Genomic DNA, 21,700 nt, shown 5'->3' on the forward strand with positions numbered 1-21,700 from the left:
AACTTTGCTTTTGGCCACAGCTTGCGATCTGGTCACGGTGCAGACTGCTCCATGAGTTTGTGTTCCCTCACCTGGATCCTTTGTACCCAACCTCAGTTCCTGGCTTAGGTCATTAGTGCATATTATTTTTAAACTGTGATTGTGTGTGTGTGTGTGTGTGTGTGTGTGTGTGTGTGTGTGTGTGTGTGTGTGTGTGTGTGTGTGTGTGTGTGTCAGTGTGGTGGGAGGAGTTCAAGGTACAATTTCATTTGGTGTTCATTATTCCAAATCGCATCTCCCACAATAACAACGGAAATTAAATGACCCACAAGGTGACCCGCAAGACGAGACAAAGCAATTCATTTGACTGCAATGAATTTTGCCCCTCAATGTTTCCTTTCACGAGGCTCGCTTTCATTCAGCGCAGATTCGTGCTGCTGTAGTAAATCAGTGTGTTGACATCTACACAGTCAATGATGAAATCGCATTGGTGGTCCCTTACTGCTTTTAATCAACTTCCAGCTATTTACAGTAAAAAAAAAAAATTATAAAAAAAACCTCAAAATGGGTATTGTATTGAGATGTTTTTAAAACAGTAAATCTCAAGGTGCAATACGAGCACCACTATAGTCGTATGCAAAAGATTCACTACAGTTCAGTTATTTAACTTTGAAGTACAATACATTTGTATGTAACCTTTATGAACTGTTTGTTACTTAGGTATAGTTTTTATGTAACTTATGTACAATACATTAGAATTGAATCATTATTTAAGTACAGTTTTGTTTATTTTCCCATTTTTAAGTGCAGTGTTAATGTTAAAAATGAGCACAATGTTACAGTGGCTGACAATAATAGGAATATACTTTTTAGTATAAAACCTAGAGAATAAATGAAACAGAATGAAATAATAGACTATGCCTTTGTTCTATAAAATAAAAATAAAACCTGTCTCGTTTTCTATTAACACTTAGGCCTACTACACCACTATTTACATTTTTTTTTTGTATTTAAATACTTGGAGAGCAAAGCATTTTTTTTAGGTGGTACTTGCTAAATATAAGAATGATAAACACTGCTATAAAAGATTATCCTGACCGTTGATCTTGTGATGTGGGGTGTGCCAAGAATGATAATTTCCTCCTTATCTGCTCAGAAAATGGTTGGGGCCAACAATTATGATTTAGTTCAATATTTATGATCTTTGTATTCATCCAAGTGTGTGATCGCTGTCATTAAAACAAACAAACAAACAAACAAAACAAAAAAAACAGTATGTGTATCCCGCTTAAGCTCCTGCATCTTAATTTAAGAGATTTTGGACCATTCTATGTTTCCAATGTTGTGGGAACAGTTTGTGGATGGACCTTTTCTATTCCAGCACGACTTGGCGCAAAGCAAGTTGCAAACAAGCATGGTTGGATGCCTTTGGGAAGAAAGAACCCTGACCTCAACCCCAAAACAGTACAACATTACAAGGTGATGGGTCAAGTAAAAGTAAAAACAGTAGAGAAAAGAGAGGTTGAAGTACCTGGGCTTGATTTTGTTATTTTTAATTTTAAATAGCTGGCTCTACTCATTTTGTTCTATCTGGGAAAATAAAATATATCTATCACTTTGAAAGATGGTCTGATTTTATGCTTTTTAAATAATGAGATAACATAAGACAAACAATTCTGGAAGCTGATTGAGGCCAGGTTTGAAAAGCAAACAAAACAAAAGAAAAGACAAAACAAATCCTCGCTCAAAAAGGATCAGGTCGCCCTCTAGCGGCTACGATGTCATATTACACAAACGTCTTCATTCGGGGGCGAGGGTGTCGTCGTATGTTTCTTGGTTTCGAACAGCCCGCAATGAACTCGTTTGCACAGTGGAATAAGAATACGTCATAGTTCATATAATTATTTTTATATTTATACGACCTAGAAATGTTTAAAATGCAAATATTTGAGCTTAGGAACAGAAGCCCGTCGTTAACCGAGGACCCCCATCGTATCGTTCATTATGTGTGTGTGTTCCAACCCCCCCCCCACAACAGTAATGTCATTTTATCTCCACACGGTGCCGCCAAAGACAACCGAATTGCCAAAGTCGTCCTTCGTAGTTCAAGTTGAACAATGAGCTCTTCTTGACAGAAACCCCTTTAGGAAACAACTCCCCTCCCGTTTGCAGGATATTGGACCATAGCGGGACTGAGCTTCGACTATCCAAGGGGTGGGTGGGCGGGCTGGTGGAAGGCTGGGTCTTTTCCTGCCTTTCCCAGCAGCCTTGAACGGTGGGAACCAATTCTTCGGGCAGCCCAACTCTCTCTGCTATTTTTACCATTGCAAGCTCAATCTAAAGGGCCGCTCCCAAGAGACCCGTTGCCGTCAGGGCTCCGCAAGCCACGGAATTTAACCTCGTCCCAGATGTGATGGAAAACATCTGGCCGGCCGCTGGACTACAAGGCCCGGCTTGTTATTAAGCAGGAGGAGTAGTCTTTGGGGCCGGCCAAACCTCTTGTTGACACGGCTGATAAATAAAAACCTATAGGGCCTCCCAGGAATGCCAGAAGTAACAATCTGATGTTGGTGAGGGAGGATTTTGTCCTGCGTGGACGGCACGTTGTGGCATACAACACGCTTTTTAAACTAAACAAATCAAAATAAAAATAAAAATAAATAAATAAGACTTTTCACAACATTATGCCATTTTAGCCCACCCCTAAGATCCAACTTTATTCTAGAAAAAAAAAAAAAAAAAAAAATACTTTTCACAACATTATGCCATTTTAGCCCACCCCTAAGATCCAACTTTATTCTAGAAAAAAAAGACTGACAATTATCAAAACTATTGAAAACTTTTTTTTTTTTTTTTTTTAAAGAACACTTGTAAACTACACGTTAACAAAATATAACTTCAAGGAGAAAACTGCTCAAAATGTATATACATTTTTTTGACTCAGGACTTTCCCATTGAATGCTGTTGTTGTGTGTGTGTGTGTGTGTGTGTGTGTGTGTGTGTGTGTGTGTGTGTGTGTGTCCCCTTCTTCAAGAATGGCCATTTTTTTCCAAGAAAAAAAAAGTTGGATACCTCCAGAGTAAAACGTTTTTTTTTTTTGGTACATAAAGTGGGGAAAGGCAAAATCATGTGAGAATGTGTTTTAACAGTTCTGCAAGGAGCAAAAGCTGAAAAATAGTACAGAAAAGCACATTCATCATTCAGTAATAATTTAGGGTTCCTCACGTGCAGTGAAATAATTACACAAACAAGTGCCATAACTGCACAAAAAGAAAACAATGTCCCCATGCTAACATTTATTATTGTTTATTTCATTAAAAAATAACATTGCTTGTATATGTTACATTGAAACATTTGTGTTGTCTCAGGAAACAAAAAGTTTTGACATCAGGCACAAAAGCAGCTGTAGCCACAAGACAACAGGGAGGAAAATGTGAGATAAGCAAAAAGGTGCGTTTAAACTGCACACCCTCAAAAATAAGGAACAAGTGTTCCAAAGCAGTAGTCTCAGCGTCATAGGTGACATTCAAAAGTACACACGTGACACATGACTCCACCTAATCACATTTCCCTTCGAACAATATTCCTCACCAGTAAATATTAATCACATCAACAACTCCATAATCCCCAAAAAGAAACCTTATCACACTTCCTGCAATTCATCAATCACGTACACGACAAATGTGTGTGCTTTGCGTTTGGTTATTCTCAGCAAAGAGGAAAAGAAATCTGCTCAAGTCAGAGATGGAAAAAGCTGCAATTTGACAAACTTTTTAAACGAGGATAGTGAGGAAGTCAATGCAAAGGCCAACACAGCTTAAGGTCATGCACTACTGCTTAGCTGCAAAAAACAAAAAAAAAAAAAAAATAAATAAAACATCATCCAGAGCAAATATTGCACACGTAGGAATTACCAACGGCGATATTGAAAAGCTTGGAATTGGAAACAAGCAAGCTCAGCGCGCTGAGGTACCATCTCGTGTTTCTCTCTTGGCGTCACGTTCAAAACGTGACAGTAGTTTATGATCGTTTGACTGTTCTTGCAGATTAAATAAAGCTTGGCATGGATCACACACTGGCTAGCTATAGTAGAATTTTTTTTTTATTTTTTTATCACGTGTACGGATAAGCCCCCTTATTTGGAATTTTTTTTGGCAATTATAATAACTAAGTGGGGCCACCTCGGCATTTTATATGCGTGCACCGACACATGACAAGTCATTGGCACATTGGAATTATCGATTAAAAAAAAAAAAAAAAGGCGGTTTTACAATCTCAATTCAAAAGCCCACTGTGCTCTTTTTTTTATATAACTATTAAGAAAATAATACATCTTACAATCAAATTCATTTTCAGCTCATCCTCTTTTTTTCTTTTTTGGTTCTACCAAAGTATAAAAGCAAGTGCAGTATTTCAAGTTCTTGCCCCAACAGTTCCCACAAGTCATCGCACATCAACTGCTTAAAAGCGGACGAGTCAAGGCCAGTCGGGGCTCAGAGCTCGTTATCTTACCGCTGTCGACATCCAGGCAGAGCGAGCACCACCACTCGCAACACAAATCTCACGTGGGCTGCCAATTATTTTCTTGTCTTCCTACACCATTGAAACCAAATTTCTGTGGCACGCAACTCCATTTAAGGGATTTCTTTGCCGCAAAAAGTGTTATAGCTATCGTGGTGCCTTAGTAACGTTCGCTAAAGGGAAGAAAAATCGCTAAATAACTGCACTGTCATTCCGCAGGGTGATGGTGTTCGCTGCCGTCCTTCAGCAGCACAATCCGAGACGGGATTTCACTACGCTGTGGCGGGGACCGACACCTCCAGCAGGCGGTTGTTTTTGCGCTTGCACGACACGCTGCTGCCGTTCTTGGGGGCTCCCTGGATGAACTTGACGCACACTTTGTCCTGCTTGAACTGCACCAGAAACCTGAAAAACAGGACACGCGTCATCAAACAGCATCCAGGAGGGCGACACGCTTGTCCGACCACAAGTTCTGCCTTAGCACATTTGTTTGCCAGTCCCTGTGGCTGTTTGTGATTCTGCTTCAAACTCAACGAACTGTGCGTTTACCGCTCTTGTTCTCTGTGAATTGCGGATTAAGACAACAACGAGCTGCTGCATCCCTGACCTGCTACCTGTGGATTAGTGAGCATTACATGACATCCCAATCTTCAAAGTCCATCTCGACTGAAGTTAACTGCTCTGCACGTACTGTATCTGGGCTTTAAAGTGACCTGTTACAGTTGATATTAAATTCCTTTCCAACTATTCTGGGGGTTCAGTGTGCTGCACTTGGGTCCTACTCCACACTCGCCTCAGGTCAATATTAATATATCAACATGTCCTTGAATTTGTCGAAGAGTGATGGGTGGCGCTCGTAAATTTTATATCATATTGGAAGTATTGCATCCAAGACTTACAACAACTCTTCGTAAGCACGTTTTGCATACCCTTCCTCTACTGAGTTGCGGTAGTCGAAAAATTCCCAAAAGAGACTGTTTCGGCTAGGCGAAACATTGCCGGGTTCACCGACTGCCCGCAACAATGGGAGGGGGAGGGTACGTGTCACTTTGCCTACACTGACGACTCCAACCAACCCCCCCAAAAAACAGTTAATACCTGGAAAAAATGGAAAGTATTTGCGTTTTTTAAAAATCATGACTTTTTAAAACCCCGGTATACCTTGTACCTGGTAACCGGCCTATGCCTCGTTGCGGTCATCATCGGACTATTACTGTTGTTGATGTTGCTGTTGTTGTGTCCATTGTTCTCTCCTCCCCCAAACCCTCTATCCTGTTTTCTCTCTCTAGCTACCCTCTGTCCCTCCATCTCAAACCAACTAGCTGAGGCAGACTGTCACCCCATGGAGCTTCGGTTTCTTCTTTGGGAGTTTGTTCTAGTACTCGCTCGTGTGGGGTTCAGTTGGTTTCTCAAAAATACAGTACATACTGTATATTTGAGGAGGACAGTTCTTGAACCGCTTCACGTGTAAAGTGACTTGAGCTAACATCTGTTGTCAATTGGGCCTATAGAAATCAAGTTGAGTCAACTTACTCATCCGAAATGTCGATGTTGAGCTGCTCCCCGTCGTCCGAGGCAGTGGAGCCGATGTGGTGGAGTTTGGTGATGGTCTCGATCAAGTGCTCACTGCTGAGTAAGAAGTCTCCTTTGACGGCTGAGGCTGAGCCCTGTGGCGAAATGAGCATCAGACAACGGCTTCATAAAACCTGCAATGAGTCCGGGGTGGAGTAATTTAGGCCCCCACTTTTTTTTTTTTAATTTGCTTTTATTAAGGCTTAAACTGCAAATACAAACTACAATCCCAAAATGTCAAACTCATTTTACATTTTCCGTGCTATCTCCACGAGTTCATTAATGTTGCTGTAAAACAATCATTTCTGCCTGCGGTTGCGGTGATATTGGATCCATCCCATCCACAACTTAGCTGACAAAGTTAATAAGCGTATGTTTGTAAGAGTACTTGAAATTATATTTTCTGTCTGGTCCTCTCACCTCTTTGAGTTTGAGAGCAAAGAAGCCGTCGTTCTGCGTGCTGACCGAGACGCTGGTGAGGTCAGGCAGAGCAACGCTGGCCTTCACTTGGCCAGTCTTCTGGTCCGCCAGCACCACGCTCTTCTTAGTGAGCAGGAGTATGCGAGTTGCACCCTGAAGGCAACACAAGACCGTTAGTTACACTGCTTAGGAATCTCATTTTGCTCTTGTCAGCCTTATGGCAAAGGCCGGCGAACGGAATGCTGTTGCCAAGGGAAGGGATGCAAAATGTTAAGTACCAAAATATTACAAAAGGTGGCCTCCTGCAGAAATTTTCCACTTTCCAAAGCACAAATTCAATTTGAACAGACGGCAGCTATTGTCAAATATTTCTTACTTTGCCATTGGCCCTGTTAATCTTGTTGACCACATCAGCGAGTAGAACCGTTTCTTCAACACAACTATTGAGTTTCTGATACTTGGGGTTCTTGCTGATCTCCAGGTAGTCTCCTTTGAAGGGTTGGCTTACGCTGAGACAAAACACACGTGACTTGAACATTACACTGCAGAAATATTACTAGTGTGTGAACATGAAGAGCAACGTGCATCAGTGAATTTCGGTACCTGCTCGGGTAGAGAGATTTTTTATCCTTGAAAATCTCACTTGCCTCCAGCTTCTCTTCATACACAGCCTTCTTCTCCTGGGTGAACTGGCTCCGGTATTTCTTGCACTGAGCAAAAAACAAAAACAAAAACAAGAACGCCAGGGAAGTTGACAGTAGGGATTCACATTCTGAATACTTCAATTCATTCACAGATATTTCTTTTGTGTACATATCTGCTATCAAATGTGACCAAGTGCATGTCGGGAACGTCGTAAATGGACGAGCTCTGGTCCCGGTTGAGCTCTCTCTCTTTGTCTCTCTAGCTGACATGTTTTTATGCACTGGTCTTTTTCAGAATGATCTAATTTGCCTTTCCTTTTAACCTCTTTATCGGCTTAAGGCCTGTCGTACATGGAGCTACGTGACCGAATGAGACTGAACTGAGGCCCTTGGCAATGATCATTCATTGACTGCACTCGTTCATTTCGGCAACAGAGACTAGCAACACTTCGCTTTTTAGCTACAGGTAAATACGGTATGAAATATAGTTACCCTAAGTAGTGACTTGCTGTGGCAACCCCTGATGGGGGAAGCCAAGTCACAGAAACAACATTATTGTAAAACAATATATACAGTGCAGAAATCTGGATTTGATACACCCCGATTTTGCAAGTTTTCCCACTTACAAGGAATGGAGAGGTCTGTAATTTTTACCAGTAAATTAAAAATCATGCAATGTAAATTAAAAATCATGCAATATAATTTTCAGAATTTAATTTTTTTTTAGATTCAGTCTCTCACAGTTAAAGTGTACTTGAATGGTGAAAACTACAAATAGTTATTTTCCACATTGTAATGTATATATTGTATTGGTATGGCTTGGCGGCGGCCGGCTAGATCTCTCTTGGTACCCAAAAACGCAAAGGTTGTTGTGATAGATAACGTGATACAACATGTCATTTTTGATTGACCACTACATCTGCGACGTTGCAGGTGTGTCCGCCTGCGATTCAAATCGCAGGAAAACTAGTTGCCGAAGCCCGCACGCTGCGCCACAGTTCAGTAACGCTGGGCCGTGTCGCGAAGTGTGCAGCGGCTATGAGACTGTTAGCAGCTCATCCATTACTGACTGGATCAATGAGAGTTGAACATCTCATATAACGTGACGTAGGAAGGATATAGAATTTGAACGATACGTGGCTGATGTGTATTTTGTGACCGACCCTCCAGAGGTGGAAGATTCTGCGGAGTTCTGTGTGGGCTGTATCCAGGAAGCGGTAAGGCCGGGCCGGCCAGTTCTTGTCAATGGGTGACATGGAAGGCAAGGTTCTCTTCAAACCCAGAAAGTATTTCTGCATCTACAAGGGGAATAAAGGACTGTACTTTGAACATGGGCACCCCTTATTAGTTATAGTTATGTACATGAACATATTCGTACCTTGCACATATATTTTTATGTTTTATATCAATTGAATTATACATTCAAGCCCTACTTACGATTCTCTGGATGGTGAAGTTATAGATCTTTTTCCCTGCATTTGCCCTGAAGAATTTTCTGTATTCCCTGCGTACCTATCAAAGGGACAAGCAAACAAAAACAAGACCATCACCTGCTGCTTCTCTTTCATTTGAGGTGAAAGGGAAGGGAAAAAATGAAAGTATTAACGCCGAGCTGCTGCAATTACATCCAATAAAATTCCCCGCCGAATGGAACAGTTAATGACGTTTATGGCAAACGACCTTCATGCAGACCTTAATAGTGGAAAGTGTGTTGTGAACAGGTGCAAAGTGGATCGTGAGGGGCAGGGTGAACAATTAGGATGATGAGAGATTAACACCGCAACAATGTCCACATGGACAGTTATCACACAATCACCACAGAAACGCACGCACAAATACAAATTGAATACACACCTAGAGGAGAGAAAAGACAGGATAAATACAAAACAATGGCGCGTCACATGGGGTTAGTTGAATGGATGAAAGAGAGCAACAGAAGACAGCCTCAGACCCGTGAGTAAAAAATGTGTCCAAAGTTATGCTCTTTTAAAAATGCTGGAATAACAAAATAATAATAATAAAACAAAAACTATATTTTTTTAATGCAGGGTACCATCAATTTTTCAAACCTAAGTCAAAATTTATCTGCATAGCAATAATCCTCCCGGGTAAAGTGAAAATGTTATCCTTTCGATAGGGGCGAAGTGAACTGTAAAAAGAGGATACAGCAGCTATTGCATTGCTTCGTGGGGGCCGCCGTCATATGGGTGGCAAAGGGGTCAATGTTGAAAGACGAAAGTCATTAAGTACACAGGAATGGGGATTGGAATTTAAATATTGACGGGAAAATTACAGCAAAAAATAAATATGGCCACATCATGAGGTGCTGTTGTGAGGGTGTAATAAATACATTTTTGTACTTTACCTTCTGCATGAGCCATTTAGGTTATGGTGGGCACGCTTGGGAAATCACTCTGTGTGTCAGCCATTAAGTCATAGGTGTCAAACTCAAGTCCCGGGGACCAGATGCGGCCCGCCACATCATTTTATGTGGCCCGCGAAAGCCAACCATGCTCGTCAAATTCCGTGACTTTTGCTAAAATCTGTACCCAAATTCCAAATTGTCATAATAATAAACAATAATGTTTGAGATCTTGCATTTTTCTGTTACCAAACCCTTCTTTTGATAGGAACTTAAACAATACTTGAACAAACTATTACCCTTGTCTTCTGATTTCAAAACTAGTTATCCCTCAATTTGTTGTGTAATGGTAATGTTTGGGTGATGATTAAACATTTAGATGGTTTCACTGTTCTATCGGCCCTCTGGGAGAAATCACAACTACAATGCGGCCCGAGACAAAAAAAAAAAAAAAAAAAAAAAAAATATTAAAAAAAAAAGGGTTCGACACCCCTGCATTAAGTAACACTATGTAATGGTGCTTTGAGATACAAGTTCAATGCTTTCCGCAACCACGCTCATAACTAATATCTCAAATCATCTTTCCCCATTGAAATGAATGGAAATACCATGACTTCCCCCCAAAACTAAATTTGTAATGTTTTTTCCCCCAAGAAAACTCGTATGACATAATTAAATAGAATGTAAATAATTAAACTTTTTGTCACACTGGATGTTGTCTTGCTCCTACCTTGGCCAACTGGGGGCAGTATAACACAGACAGATATACATGGAGACCACAACTCCTCAGCAGTAATAGTTGTTGCTCTTCGCAGAGGATGAAAAATATATTCCTCTGAGTATTATATTTGTCTACATGGGTTGCTCATCAGTTTGTGTTAAAATCATTGCTTAAAAAGGGTTATAACACCACCAGATTGGTGCTATTCATTAGCCCCTCAATGGAGTTTCCCATTGGGTTAGCTTCGCCTTAAAGTTGGGTAGTTTTATGCTATGTGGTTGTTTTGAATACACAACACGTCATTCTTATTTTTATGTTTAGTTTGACAATGAACTTCAACTGTGAGGTTAAAGCTTGTTTAGTTAGTTGCGTTTACAGGCATCACACAGTGCTTGCATCTCAAGTTTGTGTGCTTTTTAATCAAAGCAACAAAAATAAAATAAAACAAAAAGTCAAACGACAGCTCGTATGTCGAAATACGTCAGGTCTCTCATATCTCAAGGCACCATCGTGTGTTTTTATATTGCATTGAAGGTAGTAGCACACAGTCGGAAACATGCCGCTGGGAACAAAGCCTGATGTCTGCACTAGGCAGAGACTGGCTTCCTGAATTAGGACACAGACAGTTGAAGGAGATGGGAGGAGAGATGGTGGTGGTTGGTTAGTAGTTGGTAGGCTGGGTGATGGCTGTGCCTTAGGGCTGCTACGGTACCTTTAGTCCCTGCCAGCAGGCCCAAATCACAGCAACAGCATGCTTACGCCTGGCCTCTTCCTTCAGTCTCCTCAGCTCCCTGCGAGCCTGTTCAGGGGACGGGCGAGGACACATAAGGAAAAAAAACCAAGCGAGAGACGATGAGCAGAAGAAGAGGGCGACACTGAATTGCCCAAGGTGAGCAAACAAACACAGCATCGAACGCTGCGCACACACATACAGACACTGCACACAAACCCCGTGTGGACAACTGTTCCACCCTTTAGAAACAAATACTCAATGACACTGACAGTCAAACAACTAATTTTTCAGGCATTTCTGCAAATGAAATGGATGTTCAAATATTGTCATGGAGTGACAATGAAGAGTTTGTTAAGATGCTGCCAGAAAATGTCACCTGAAGGCCTCCAAACTTTTCCTGTGGAGAAACAGTGACGGCACAGCACTGCAAGAGCAAACAAGCGTTGGCTAGTCAATAAAGTTGTCATGCGGAGAGAGGCAACACGTGGCATGCAGAGTTTAGTGGACTGAATGGGATTTGTGCTGAAAACAGTAAATATAATATATAAATATAAGTCAACACACCCCTGTTCAAATGCCAGGGTTTTTTGGGGGAACTTTCCACCATTGTACCATGATACTTATAACCTGTTCAACAGTTTTTTTTGTTTGTTTTTTTTTTGGGAGAGGGGAAGTAAAAATTAACATAATTGTTCATAAGTGTGCACACCCTCTTATAACTGAAAAGTGTCCGTGTTCAGAATTAACCCTGTCACATTCAAACTCATGTTAAATGGAAGTCAGCACACACCTGCCACAATATGAAGTGCCTCAGATTAATCCCAAATTAAGTTCAGATCCTCTCATAGGCTTTTCTTTTTTTGTAGTCATATCTTCCCATGGTCCGGAGAGATCTTCCATCAGTGGGATGTCAATGTTCAAAGGTATCAGTCAGGAGAAGGGTGCAAAAGAAAGAGCTGCAGGAATTTCTGGCAAGTCCTGACTGTTTAGTACATGTGACAGCAATTTCCCATTTTCTTCACTTGTCAGGGCTAAGCACTTTGGTGGGAAGACGGAAGCATTACCTTACAATGAAAAACATCTATGCCCTGGTTACATTTTACAAAAATGCAATTGAAATTTCCCTAAAGCATGTGGGAAGATGTGCAATCGTCCCATGAAACCAAGGTTGAAGTTTATGGCCATAATTCCAAAAGGTACGTTTGGCGCAAACATCACCAAACGTACAGTGAAGAATGGGGGTGGCAGCATCAGGCTTTGGGGTGGAGGGAATCATGAACAGTTTCAAATAGCAGTCAGTGTCAGCACAAAATTTTAACACAAATATAGATCACATTAATGGTGGAAAAACACTTGAAATTATTTATCTTAGTCTATATTATTTTTGCATCACAAAAATCTGCCATTTGAACACGGGTGTGTAAACTTTATATGCACAGTATGTGACCACTATGAGAGATGTGTCATTCGCGGGCTTGGTTGGATTAGTTAAAAAAGGAAAAAAACATGTACGGAGTGGTCTGAGAAGACTGATGGATATGAAAAGGTGTTTTGGGGGATATTGATGGAGGCGGCCAATCACAAAGTCACTACAAGTCAATCCAGCAGGCTTCCCAAATACCTTGGTGCCCTGCCAGCCGGCCCAAATGACCGAAACGGCGCGTTTATTCCTCGCCTCTTCCTTCAGATGACGCAACTCCCTCCGTGCCTGATAGACAGTGGTGGTAGTCGTGGAGGAAGTTATTTTCAGTAGAAGGTCATTCAATTCGTCAATCAACTTCATGACTTTTGGAACCATGTGAAAAATAGACTAGCCTGATGATAAAATTATCTGGCCAGAGAGCAAAGACCTCACAAACAGCATCAAGGATAAGTCAGGGTTGATCTTATCAGACGGTTTGAAGACCTTGAAATGTGATATTTATGATAAAAACAACCGTGACGGATATGAGAATGGATAATGTAAATTCTGATAAGCTATACAAGAGCTACAAAGACTATGATACAGAGGCTTTATAAACTAGCAGCATATAAATCACCATGGTTTTATGCCATACATTGTGGTTTTATGTACCGGTATTTATAAGCAGCTTTGCTTCACATTTCAATAGAGAAAACCTGACAACCTAAGGGGCAGTGTATAATAAAATGACCTGAGCGAGTGTTAAGATGAGCTATAGCCCAGTTACTTATTGTCATGTAATATAATGGGATTTGGTGAACAGGGACTGAGAAGACAGCCGGGACAGCTACACATAACATCAAATACCTTTGTTCCCTGCCAGTATGCCCAAATTACTGTCACGGCATGTTTATTCCGCACTTCTTGTTTTAGATGTCGCAGCTCCATTCGAGCCTGGGGGGTTTCATGGTGCCGTTAGGTAAGGAAGAGAGTGTGAAAAGGAGGAGAATCAAGGGGAAAAAAACAAATCAAATAAAATTCAAAATAAAACCAAAGTAGCAGTTATAAGATCAGCAGAAGACGCAACGTCAAATGCATACATTTGAAACAACAGTTCAACGGAATTGCATAGCAGGAAGAAAAGGCCTTCAGCTTTTGCAAAAACAATCTGGGGATGTAAGACGGCATTGAGGACATCAGTACCTGAGTGCCATGCCAGTAAGCTGCAATGGTGGTCACCGCCTCCTCACACCGCTTCTGATGTTTCAGCTCCCTCAACAGTTTGCGAGCCTGACAAAAAGAAGGAAGAAAGTATTTCAATGTTGCACCACATTCTTTCTTCTCTCTCACTCTCTTCTGGATCCTTTTTAATTCTTTAAGGGAAGGAAAAAAAAAAGACGAGGGAGCACACCTGCCATCCCCGAGTGTATGACTGCACCACCGTAGTGGCGCTCTTGATCCTCTGGTATTTCTTTTGTTGCTGTGAGGTGGAAAAGGATGTCGACAAACCACATTAAAACAATTCAAATTAGCAATGCTTTGACTCCTGTTGTCTCTATGCTGCAAATGATTATGCTACTTCAGCTAGACTGCTTCTCACCGCATAGCGACGATACCACGCTGCTACCACAATCTGACTCTTTTTCAGCAACAAGAAATGAGTGCGAGACTTCCAGCCACGGTAGATTTTCTGAATGAGCGTGGCCAGGTCTTGAAGACATTGCCTCCTCCTCTCCTCTAAGAAGAACAGCTGTAAGGAAGAAGAGGCAAGTGTGGATTGGAACATAAGAGAACACCCTTAATCAGTCCCTGTCAAGTGAGGAGCCCCAGTCACTTGCAAGCTAGGTGGTGGATAGCCCTGCGACAATTTGTGGGGCTGTACTGTATTCATAATTTTTAAATCATTAAAATTTCAAGGTCGTTAACACCTCTCTGTGGTGTGTCAAATTCAAAAGACTTTTATTAAATTAAAAAAAAAATTAAAAATTTAAAAATAAAAAATAAATTTAAAAATAAATTTACAGGGATTGACTTTCAGGTCGGCTAGTACAAAGTGTTTTATCGTCTTCATCATGAGGCGAGCAATGTTTATCTCTGAGCAAATATTGATTCAGTGACATCTCAAACAAACTCCAAGCGCCAACCTCAGAAGGGAACAGAATACTACTTTACTGCTTGGCCCACGGGGGGGGGGGGAGAAAAACAAATCCACTTCTCCTTAACTACAATACAAACACATTTATTGTCATTGATTGTCTTTTCACCAGAAGGCATATGCTCCTAGGTCTTCACATCGCTTTTATAGCCATAACTCTGGCAAGGAGATTATGTTTACAGCCTTGTGTTTTTCTGGTTGGTAACAAGAATATGTAAAAGCCATGGGTGCAGTGCAATGAACAATCAATGAACGCCAGGGTTTTGCTACCTTTTCTTGCCCTACAGCCCTTCAGATTTTTTATTTCATCCAATTTGAAGATGATGAAGGGACCTTTTATTCCATTTGGTAATACTGCAGATATCAAATTACACTTTTCCTAAGTATTTTGATGGAGAGAAAAAAAGCTATTAAATGCAGCATGTTTGAGCAGTTAAAGAGCCTCTAAGTTCCAAGTCAAGTTGCTCATTTCCCATGTAAGACGGTGATGGCTAAATGGAAGCATGTGTTTGGTTGAAGGCGATACTTTAAGTAGGGGGCCCGGAACAATGCCACCTTCACAAACATTGTGTGAAAACAGACGAGAACAACCTTTTGACATTCGAGCACATATGGCAAAACACAAAAATAAGAAAAATAAAAACAAGGGTTACAGACTCGCTTTATGCTTGTGCTGTGGATTTACCGTTCGAGGATTCCTGATGAAGATTTTAGAACGACCATAGGAGAATTCTTCAGCAGGAACCTGAAGATCTGCCATCAGCACTTCTACTCCCGCTCTATAGGAAAGGAAAAAAAAAAAAAAGCATGGTTAAAAATCTCATTGCACATAAAACAAGGAGTGAATATGTTACAAATAAAGAGAAACAAACAAAGTTGACTGAAGGAAGTGTGACTGATTACCCTGATAGGAATGTGATTTACCAGGAAAGTGGGTGAAACATGAGAGTCTGGTTCATATGGAAGGCAAAGACTGATAACTATGAAATGCCTCCACATTCTGTGGTTCACAAGGGGAACGTTGCATATCTTGAGTACGTGGCATTCTATATGTCCTTATGTGAGCGTGGTGAGTGAGGCCCTATGAAATATGCACATTATTCTTCTGAGAAAATGTGTGATATAGCTGATGTAAAAAAATATTATAAAGGCCAAGCAACCTTCTCTATATGCAGTATAAACACTGACTGCTAGATACAATAATAAAACATTGCAACAATATATCCAATACAAGAGCTTTATCAAAGTCTTCTTTTACTGCCACCATGACTTACATTAGAATACAGTCACGTAGCAGTCTTAATTGAAAATGAGACAAATGTTTTAGTCCTAAAAATTACATTTACTATTGTAAGCCACTGTAACATGATGCACAGTTTGAACTTTAACACTGCACTTAAAATGCACTTAAAATGTAAATGTTAAATCAAAATTGTACCGAATTACATTTTTAAAAACAATTATTTCTTAAATATTAAATGTATTGAACGTCAAACTTAAATACAACTGAACTGTACTTGAGCAGTGATTCACCAATCACAAGAGGGAGCCCACGTACCACCATACTTTGAGAATCATTGATGTACCGTAGAAGAAAAATCTCATAAAAATGCTGCACAATGAGCTAGGAAATAATGTCCATGTCATTCTAAAATAATTTATTTTCGGGGAAAAGTTATGCGCTATTGCACAACTTGAACCAGATTCATAGTCGCGCAGCTGCACACAATCCCACCTGGGAGCTGACCACTCTAACAGCAGCCTATTAGCACTGGTCACAGTCTTTTCCCTGGGAGTAGCTGCTGTAAACTCACTGCAGCACATTTTCACTAAAAGCCTCAAAAGGTGTTCTGGCAAAGGTCCCAGTAATGGGGGGCCCCCCTGCCTGCCTGATAACTGGTGCCAGTGAATAAACATGACCATTACCTGGCAGGCCCTCTCCAGTGTGGCCAGGTCCGTTTGCAGAGCATTTTGTAGCGCTCCAGGCAGGGCTCATACGCCTGTCGGAAGGCGTACCCGGCCCTTCTCACACGGACGTTCTCCATCAGGCCCAAGTAGTGCACTTGGTGGCAAACCAGAGACTCTGTAAAGATGTGGGGTGCCTTCTTGTCATTGGGCTTGATGCACCTGGCAAAAATATGGCAGGATGCAAAATGTTGCATTGTTAATGTCAGCGCACGCGCGCGCGCGCGCGCACACACACACACACACACACACACACACACACACACACAACACGCTACCGGATGTAGTTGGGGTTCTTGGTCTGAAGGTTCCTCATTAAAGTGCCCACTGACGCTTTGAACTGGAAGCCAGCAGTGGGCGGTCTCTTGAGGTTGACTTTGGCTGGGTTTCCCTCTGGGAACAGCTGTTTGATCAGACTGTGGTTGGCCTTATACATGGCTTGGGAGAGGTCCCGATAGAGGAGGTCATTGTTCTTGTCCACAAAGCCTTCAACGCCGTACAGTACCTTCACACAAAGGGGGGGTGAATCCATTACATCACACCATTTGATGTTTTCTAATTGCTTAGTGCACTTGTGTCAAACTCACCACTCTGGTCATTTCTTGTGGCATATTAAAGCAAAAAAAGGTGTACACTTCATGTTTCTTTGAAAATGGATTTTGTTCTTTTCATTTTGGAAATAGATCTGGTCTAAAATTTTAATTGTCCTTCATTTGTTGCAAATATTGCAAGCATTTTCCCTCATATCTCTGATGAACTTAAATTCAACAACAGTGTTATACTTAAATATTTAACAATGAAAATAATTCATTTTATTTAAAGGCCCCTTTCAAGCCACTCCAGTGACCACACAAACATAGTTAAAAGCAATCAAGCAATACAATAACAGGACATAAAACAATTAAAAAGCCAAATTTTATATATATATATATATATATATATATATATATATATATATATATATAGGGGGGTTGTATCTTTACAGAGTAAAGCTATTTTTTTGTGTGTATTTTGTGGGAAATAAAAGGTATAATCTTGTAAAACGTCAGATTTCTCTTTTCAATTATATGAGTCATAATGTCCTCTGTAAGGGAAACCCGAACTGCCAAGAAAATGACTTTCACACCCGTGGCTTAGTTTGTCGCCTTATTACAGTAGTATATAGTAAGAAAATTGGTCTGCTATGAAACATTTTAAAAAGCAATTTCAAGTGCAAAAACAGCCCCCTGTAGATTCCCATCCAGTACCTTTCCGGCGTAGTGCTGGATGCGGAAGCAACTGTGAGGCAAGCTGTGGTCGTTAAGGAACTTTGAATTCTTGCTGAGACGGCTCTCAAAATGCTGGTGCTCAGCACAGACAGTGTTCAGTTTATCAAGGAACGTCTCATCTGTCACTGTTCCGGGACGCAGGCACTCCTCATCTAACATCGCCATGATGCCATTTTGGTTCTGGTGGTGCGTTGAACAAAAAGAGGGTATTAATTCAGTGTAGAATCTATTTTTCATTAGAAGAATAGATTCTCCCCCCCTCCCTTCTCTCCCATCGGTAGGAATCTGACTTACATTCTCAATGAGGTCACAGATAACGGCATTGTTGAAATATTCAATGTTGGTCCACTCGATGCCCTGCAACAAAAGGAAATTAAGGTCAGAGTTCCAATGGCTTGACAATGAAGAACAAACGGTGGTTTGATGATCGTCACAAAAGGAAAATTCCTCAGAACACCCTCGCTGACTCTTTTCCCATTACATCTGTAAACACAATGTCAGTATGGAAAAAAAGAATGGAGATTCAAGCAGTACTGTATTGTGACAATGGGGACAACATCATATATTTCCAGTCAACTCTCAAAAGTGGCTTCGAAAGAAAATTCTACACAAAAAAAAAAAAAAAAAAAAAAACCCTGCTTTGTGAACTTCTAAATCACAGCGAGTAATGGGCTGGGAACACAGCTTCAGTTGATGTAAATGTGACAGATATTCGGAAGGGGGTGAGTGCAAAGAAGGCGTCGCTCATACTGATGGGCGATCAGAGCAATTTCTGATTGGTGAGACTCTCTCCTGTCGACAGGCCTGTGGTATTTTCCCATGCTGTACACTGGCAAGTGGCCAGAAAATCAGCAGTAGTGTTTGTAGGGAAGGAGTTTAGGGGTCACCACTCATACACACAGGACTTTGAAAACAAGCAGATCTTGATGGGCCACAACAGGGATTGTTTACTCTTGCTGGATTAGGGGATCACCTCCATTTTTCACTCTCCAGAGGAGGTGATGGAAAGACGGACACATAACAAAATACTGTAATGACGTAGAAGGCTGTTAACATTAGTGTGATGATAGTGGCTATTGACCCCCACAATTGTTAAATCAACTTGGTATCATTTTTGCCACGTTGTACACACATAATGTAACAAAAAATTGTTATTTATCTACATTTAATCATGTTGCCAGTTTACTATTCAAAAAATAAATTAAATGTGGTTAATTCCAAAATGATATATAGTTTTAATCCATTTCTTTTGCAGAAAAATCCAAGGGTCCTGTTCATGCATTCATTCAAAATTAAGAAAATTAATCCAAATGTAAGCAAATGTAATTGGTTATATTACTTTGAGAAATTGAAAGTTACTCTACTGTTACCTTATTAACAGTTTAACTTGCAGTTGTATCCAACTACATTTTCCAAAGTAATAATCCCAACATTGCGTATGAATATCCAAACTTGCCTCTCTGACGTACTCCTCCTGCTCCTCACGGAGAGTTAACTCAATGAAGATCTGCTGCAGCTTCTCATTGCAATAGTTGATGATGAACTGTTCAAAGCTGTTGTCCTATGCGAGTAGGGGCAGAAAAGCAGTTTCACTCATTGATAACTTTTCAAGTTAATGGGTGTTGGTGATTTTTTTTTTTTTTTTTTTTGCTTAACTAAAAGGTTGACATATTTGGCTTAATATCTGATAATGGCTCTTTTTTCCCCCCACTGGACTTGTACCACAAAATGCATTCTCATCCCTAATTAGTTGTATAATGTCATAGCTCTCAAATCAGTCTGTGCTGAATGACACTTCGCTAAACCTTGCAAGTTTTAGTCAGTTTCTCTTTCCTTTTAACATCAGCACTACTGTCAGATGCGTACAATTGCCCAATGAGAAGAGCTTGCATTTCCTTTAGTGAAGAGTATTCTTTGTGTTAAAAAACAAAAACACACACACACACACACACACACAAAAACAGAACATCTGTTAGGTGACATGGTCAAATTCTAGCAGATCTGAAATTTGGCTACCTCGTTTTTCAATACACACATTTACGCAACGTGAACAGTGAACTACAAATTACTATTAATCGTCCTAGTGTAAGCAGATGGGCCCTTAGGATAAATCAATTTAAGTAATCACTCCTATATGCTTGTTAAACATTTACAGGCGATTATAACTATTGTCAACTATGACCCATTGAGGGTAGAGTCACACATCCTGGCAGATGGCCTAATTGTGCTGCGTGCTGGGTTAGACATTATTTGCTACAGCAATAAGGTGGTTAGAAGCGTGTTTAGTGTAAGAACTTATCAAGTGAAGGACACGGCAAGGTTTCTCAATGACAAGCAAATGGGAACACAAAACAAAAAGGGTAATCTGCTTCCCATTTAAAGCTCCATTTCAGTTTACCGAGAAACCGCAGTCACCTCCACCGCTAAAAACTCACTCACACATTTAGCAACAAAGCAAGGCAAGCGGCAGCAGACACAAGGCTGAAATGGGAATATTCCTAAAAACCCAATTTTATGTGACAGGGATCCTCATTTTTAAGAACAATTTTATTTCGAACAAGTACGCAAATTTTTCCGTTTGTACCTTAACTCATTCACTACCGTAGATGTTTACATTCATTAACTGGAATCCAACCATTTACTGCCACCTGACATATACAGTATATTTGTCAAGTGCGATAATCAATGGGGCAGGGTGTGGAAGAGGTTCTCACCCAGTTTGTCTGTGAAATTCAGGTTTGTAAACCACTGCAACGACTAACAGAGTTCTGTAGATGGTGGCGTTCTGTCGCTTTGGATTTTAGCACAGCACAGCTTTTGAGTAGAAGATAAATATTTAGGTGGTGAATCTCAGCTTGTGATGTCAATAATATGGGGGAGAAAAGCCAACACATTGGAAGTCTGGCAAGTTTAGGGATGTCATACTTGAACAGAGTATGTATATGTATAGTATAAACCAGAGATGGGACCAAGTCATTGCTTTGCAAGTCTCAAGTCTTTGCCCTCAAGTCCCAAGTCAAGTCGCAAGTATTCGTGAGTATTCGAGTAATTTTAACAACAAAATAATTCTAATATGTATATTTATATTTAATTGATATGTAAATAGCCACGGTGGCCGACTGACTCAGTTCTGAGAACCGGGGTTCAAATCCCGGCCCCACCTGTGTGGCGTTTGCATGTTCTCCCCGTGCCTGCGTGAGTTTTGTCCGGGTACGCCGGTTTCCTCCCACATTCCACAAACATGCATGGTAGGTTGTTTGAAGACTCTAAATTGTCCATAGGTGTGAATGGCTGTTTGTTATATGTGGCCTGCGATTGGCTGGTGAGCAGTTCAGGGTGTACCCTGCCTCTCGCCCGAAGATGGCTGGGATAGGCTCCAGCACGCCTGAGATGGATGGATATGTAAATATTATACACTGCATTTATATATTTAATATTTTAAAATCCATATTTATTTATCCCCAAAAAATTTAAAAAAGTACATTGAACCTTTATAAGAAAACTGGGGACTGATCAAAATTTTTGAAAAAAAACGATCTTAGTTATTCTATGAAAATGCTATGCCATGACTTAATCCCCCCCACACACTATTTTTTAAGTGACATTAAACAGACCTGTCCCAAATAACAATTTGCATCCAGTAGTGTTGCAATTAGTAATCAAGTATTATACTGACAATTCTATCGGAATAATCAAGTATAAGGATAAAATATATTTTTTGCTTGGTTAAAGAGCAATTATGAACACACAAGAGAAAATGACATTTCATTTAGTAATGAACTAGCAATTGGTTCCCTCTTTTAGACAACCAACAGTATTTTTCTTAAATTCGCATTGTGCATTATAGCAGGAAACTGCATTTTCTTGTCTACAAACATTTTTAGTGAGGCAATTTCAAACAAATATAAATAGGCCCTTTTTTTGTGAGCATCCAAAACAAAGCAATTAAAAAAAGAGA

At 40.5% G+C, this 21,700-nt stretch overlaps 1 protein-coding gene across 1 annotated transcript in view; it reads right to left on the bottom strand.

Annotated features, from left to right (window-relative positions):
* Nucleotides 1–3,269: 3,269 nt before the first annotated feature.
* Nucleotides 3,270–21,700, bottom strand: part of myo1b (myosin IB) — a 66,642-nt gene continuing 48,211 nt past the window's right edge. The window contains 19 exon segments of the mRNA XM_061691449.1: nt 3,270–4,905; nt 6,034–6,167; nt 6,493–6,645; nt 6,869–7,001; nt 7,096–7,202; nt 8,300–8,434; nt 8,574–8,648; nt 10,932–11,018; nt 12,574–12,660; nt 13,222–13,308; nt 13,558–13,644; nt 13,766–13,834; nt 13,955–14,104; nt 15,195–15,288; nt 16,436–16,636; nt 16,753–16,979; nt 17,722–17,922; nt 18,037–18,099; nt 19,199–19,303. Of these exon segments, the coding sequence (XP_061547433.1) occupies nt 4,773–4,905; nt 6,034–6,167; nt 6,493–6,645; nt 6,869–7,001; nt 7,096–7,202; nt 8,300–8,434; nt 8,574–8,648; nt 10,932–11,018; nt 12,574–12,660; nt 13,222–13,308; nt 13,558–13,644; nt 13,766–13,834; nt 13,955–14,104; nt 15,195–15,288; nt 16,436–16,636; nt 16,753–16,979; nt 17,722–17,922; nt 18,037–18,099; nt 19,199–19,303 (2,328 nt within the window). The 3' untranslated portion in view covers nt 3,270–4,772.

This window comes from Phycodurus eques, chromosome 12, assembly GCF_024500275.1.
Source record: "Phycodurus eques isolate BA_2022a chromosome 12, UOR_Pequ_1.1, whole genome shotgun sequence".
NCBI lineage: Eukaryota > Metazoa > Chordata > Actinopteri > Syngnathiformes > Syngnathidae > Phycodurus > Phycodurus eques.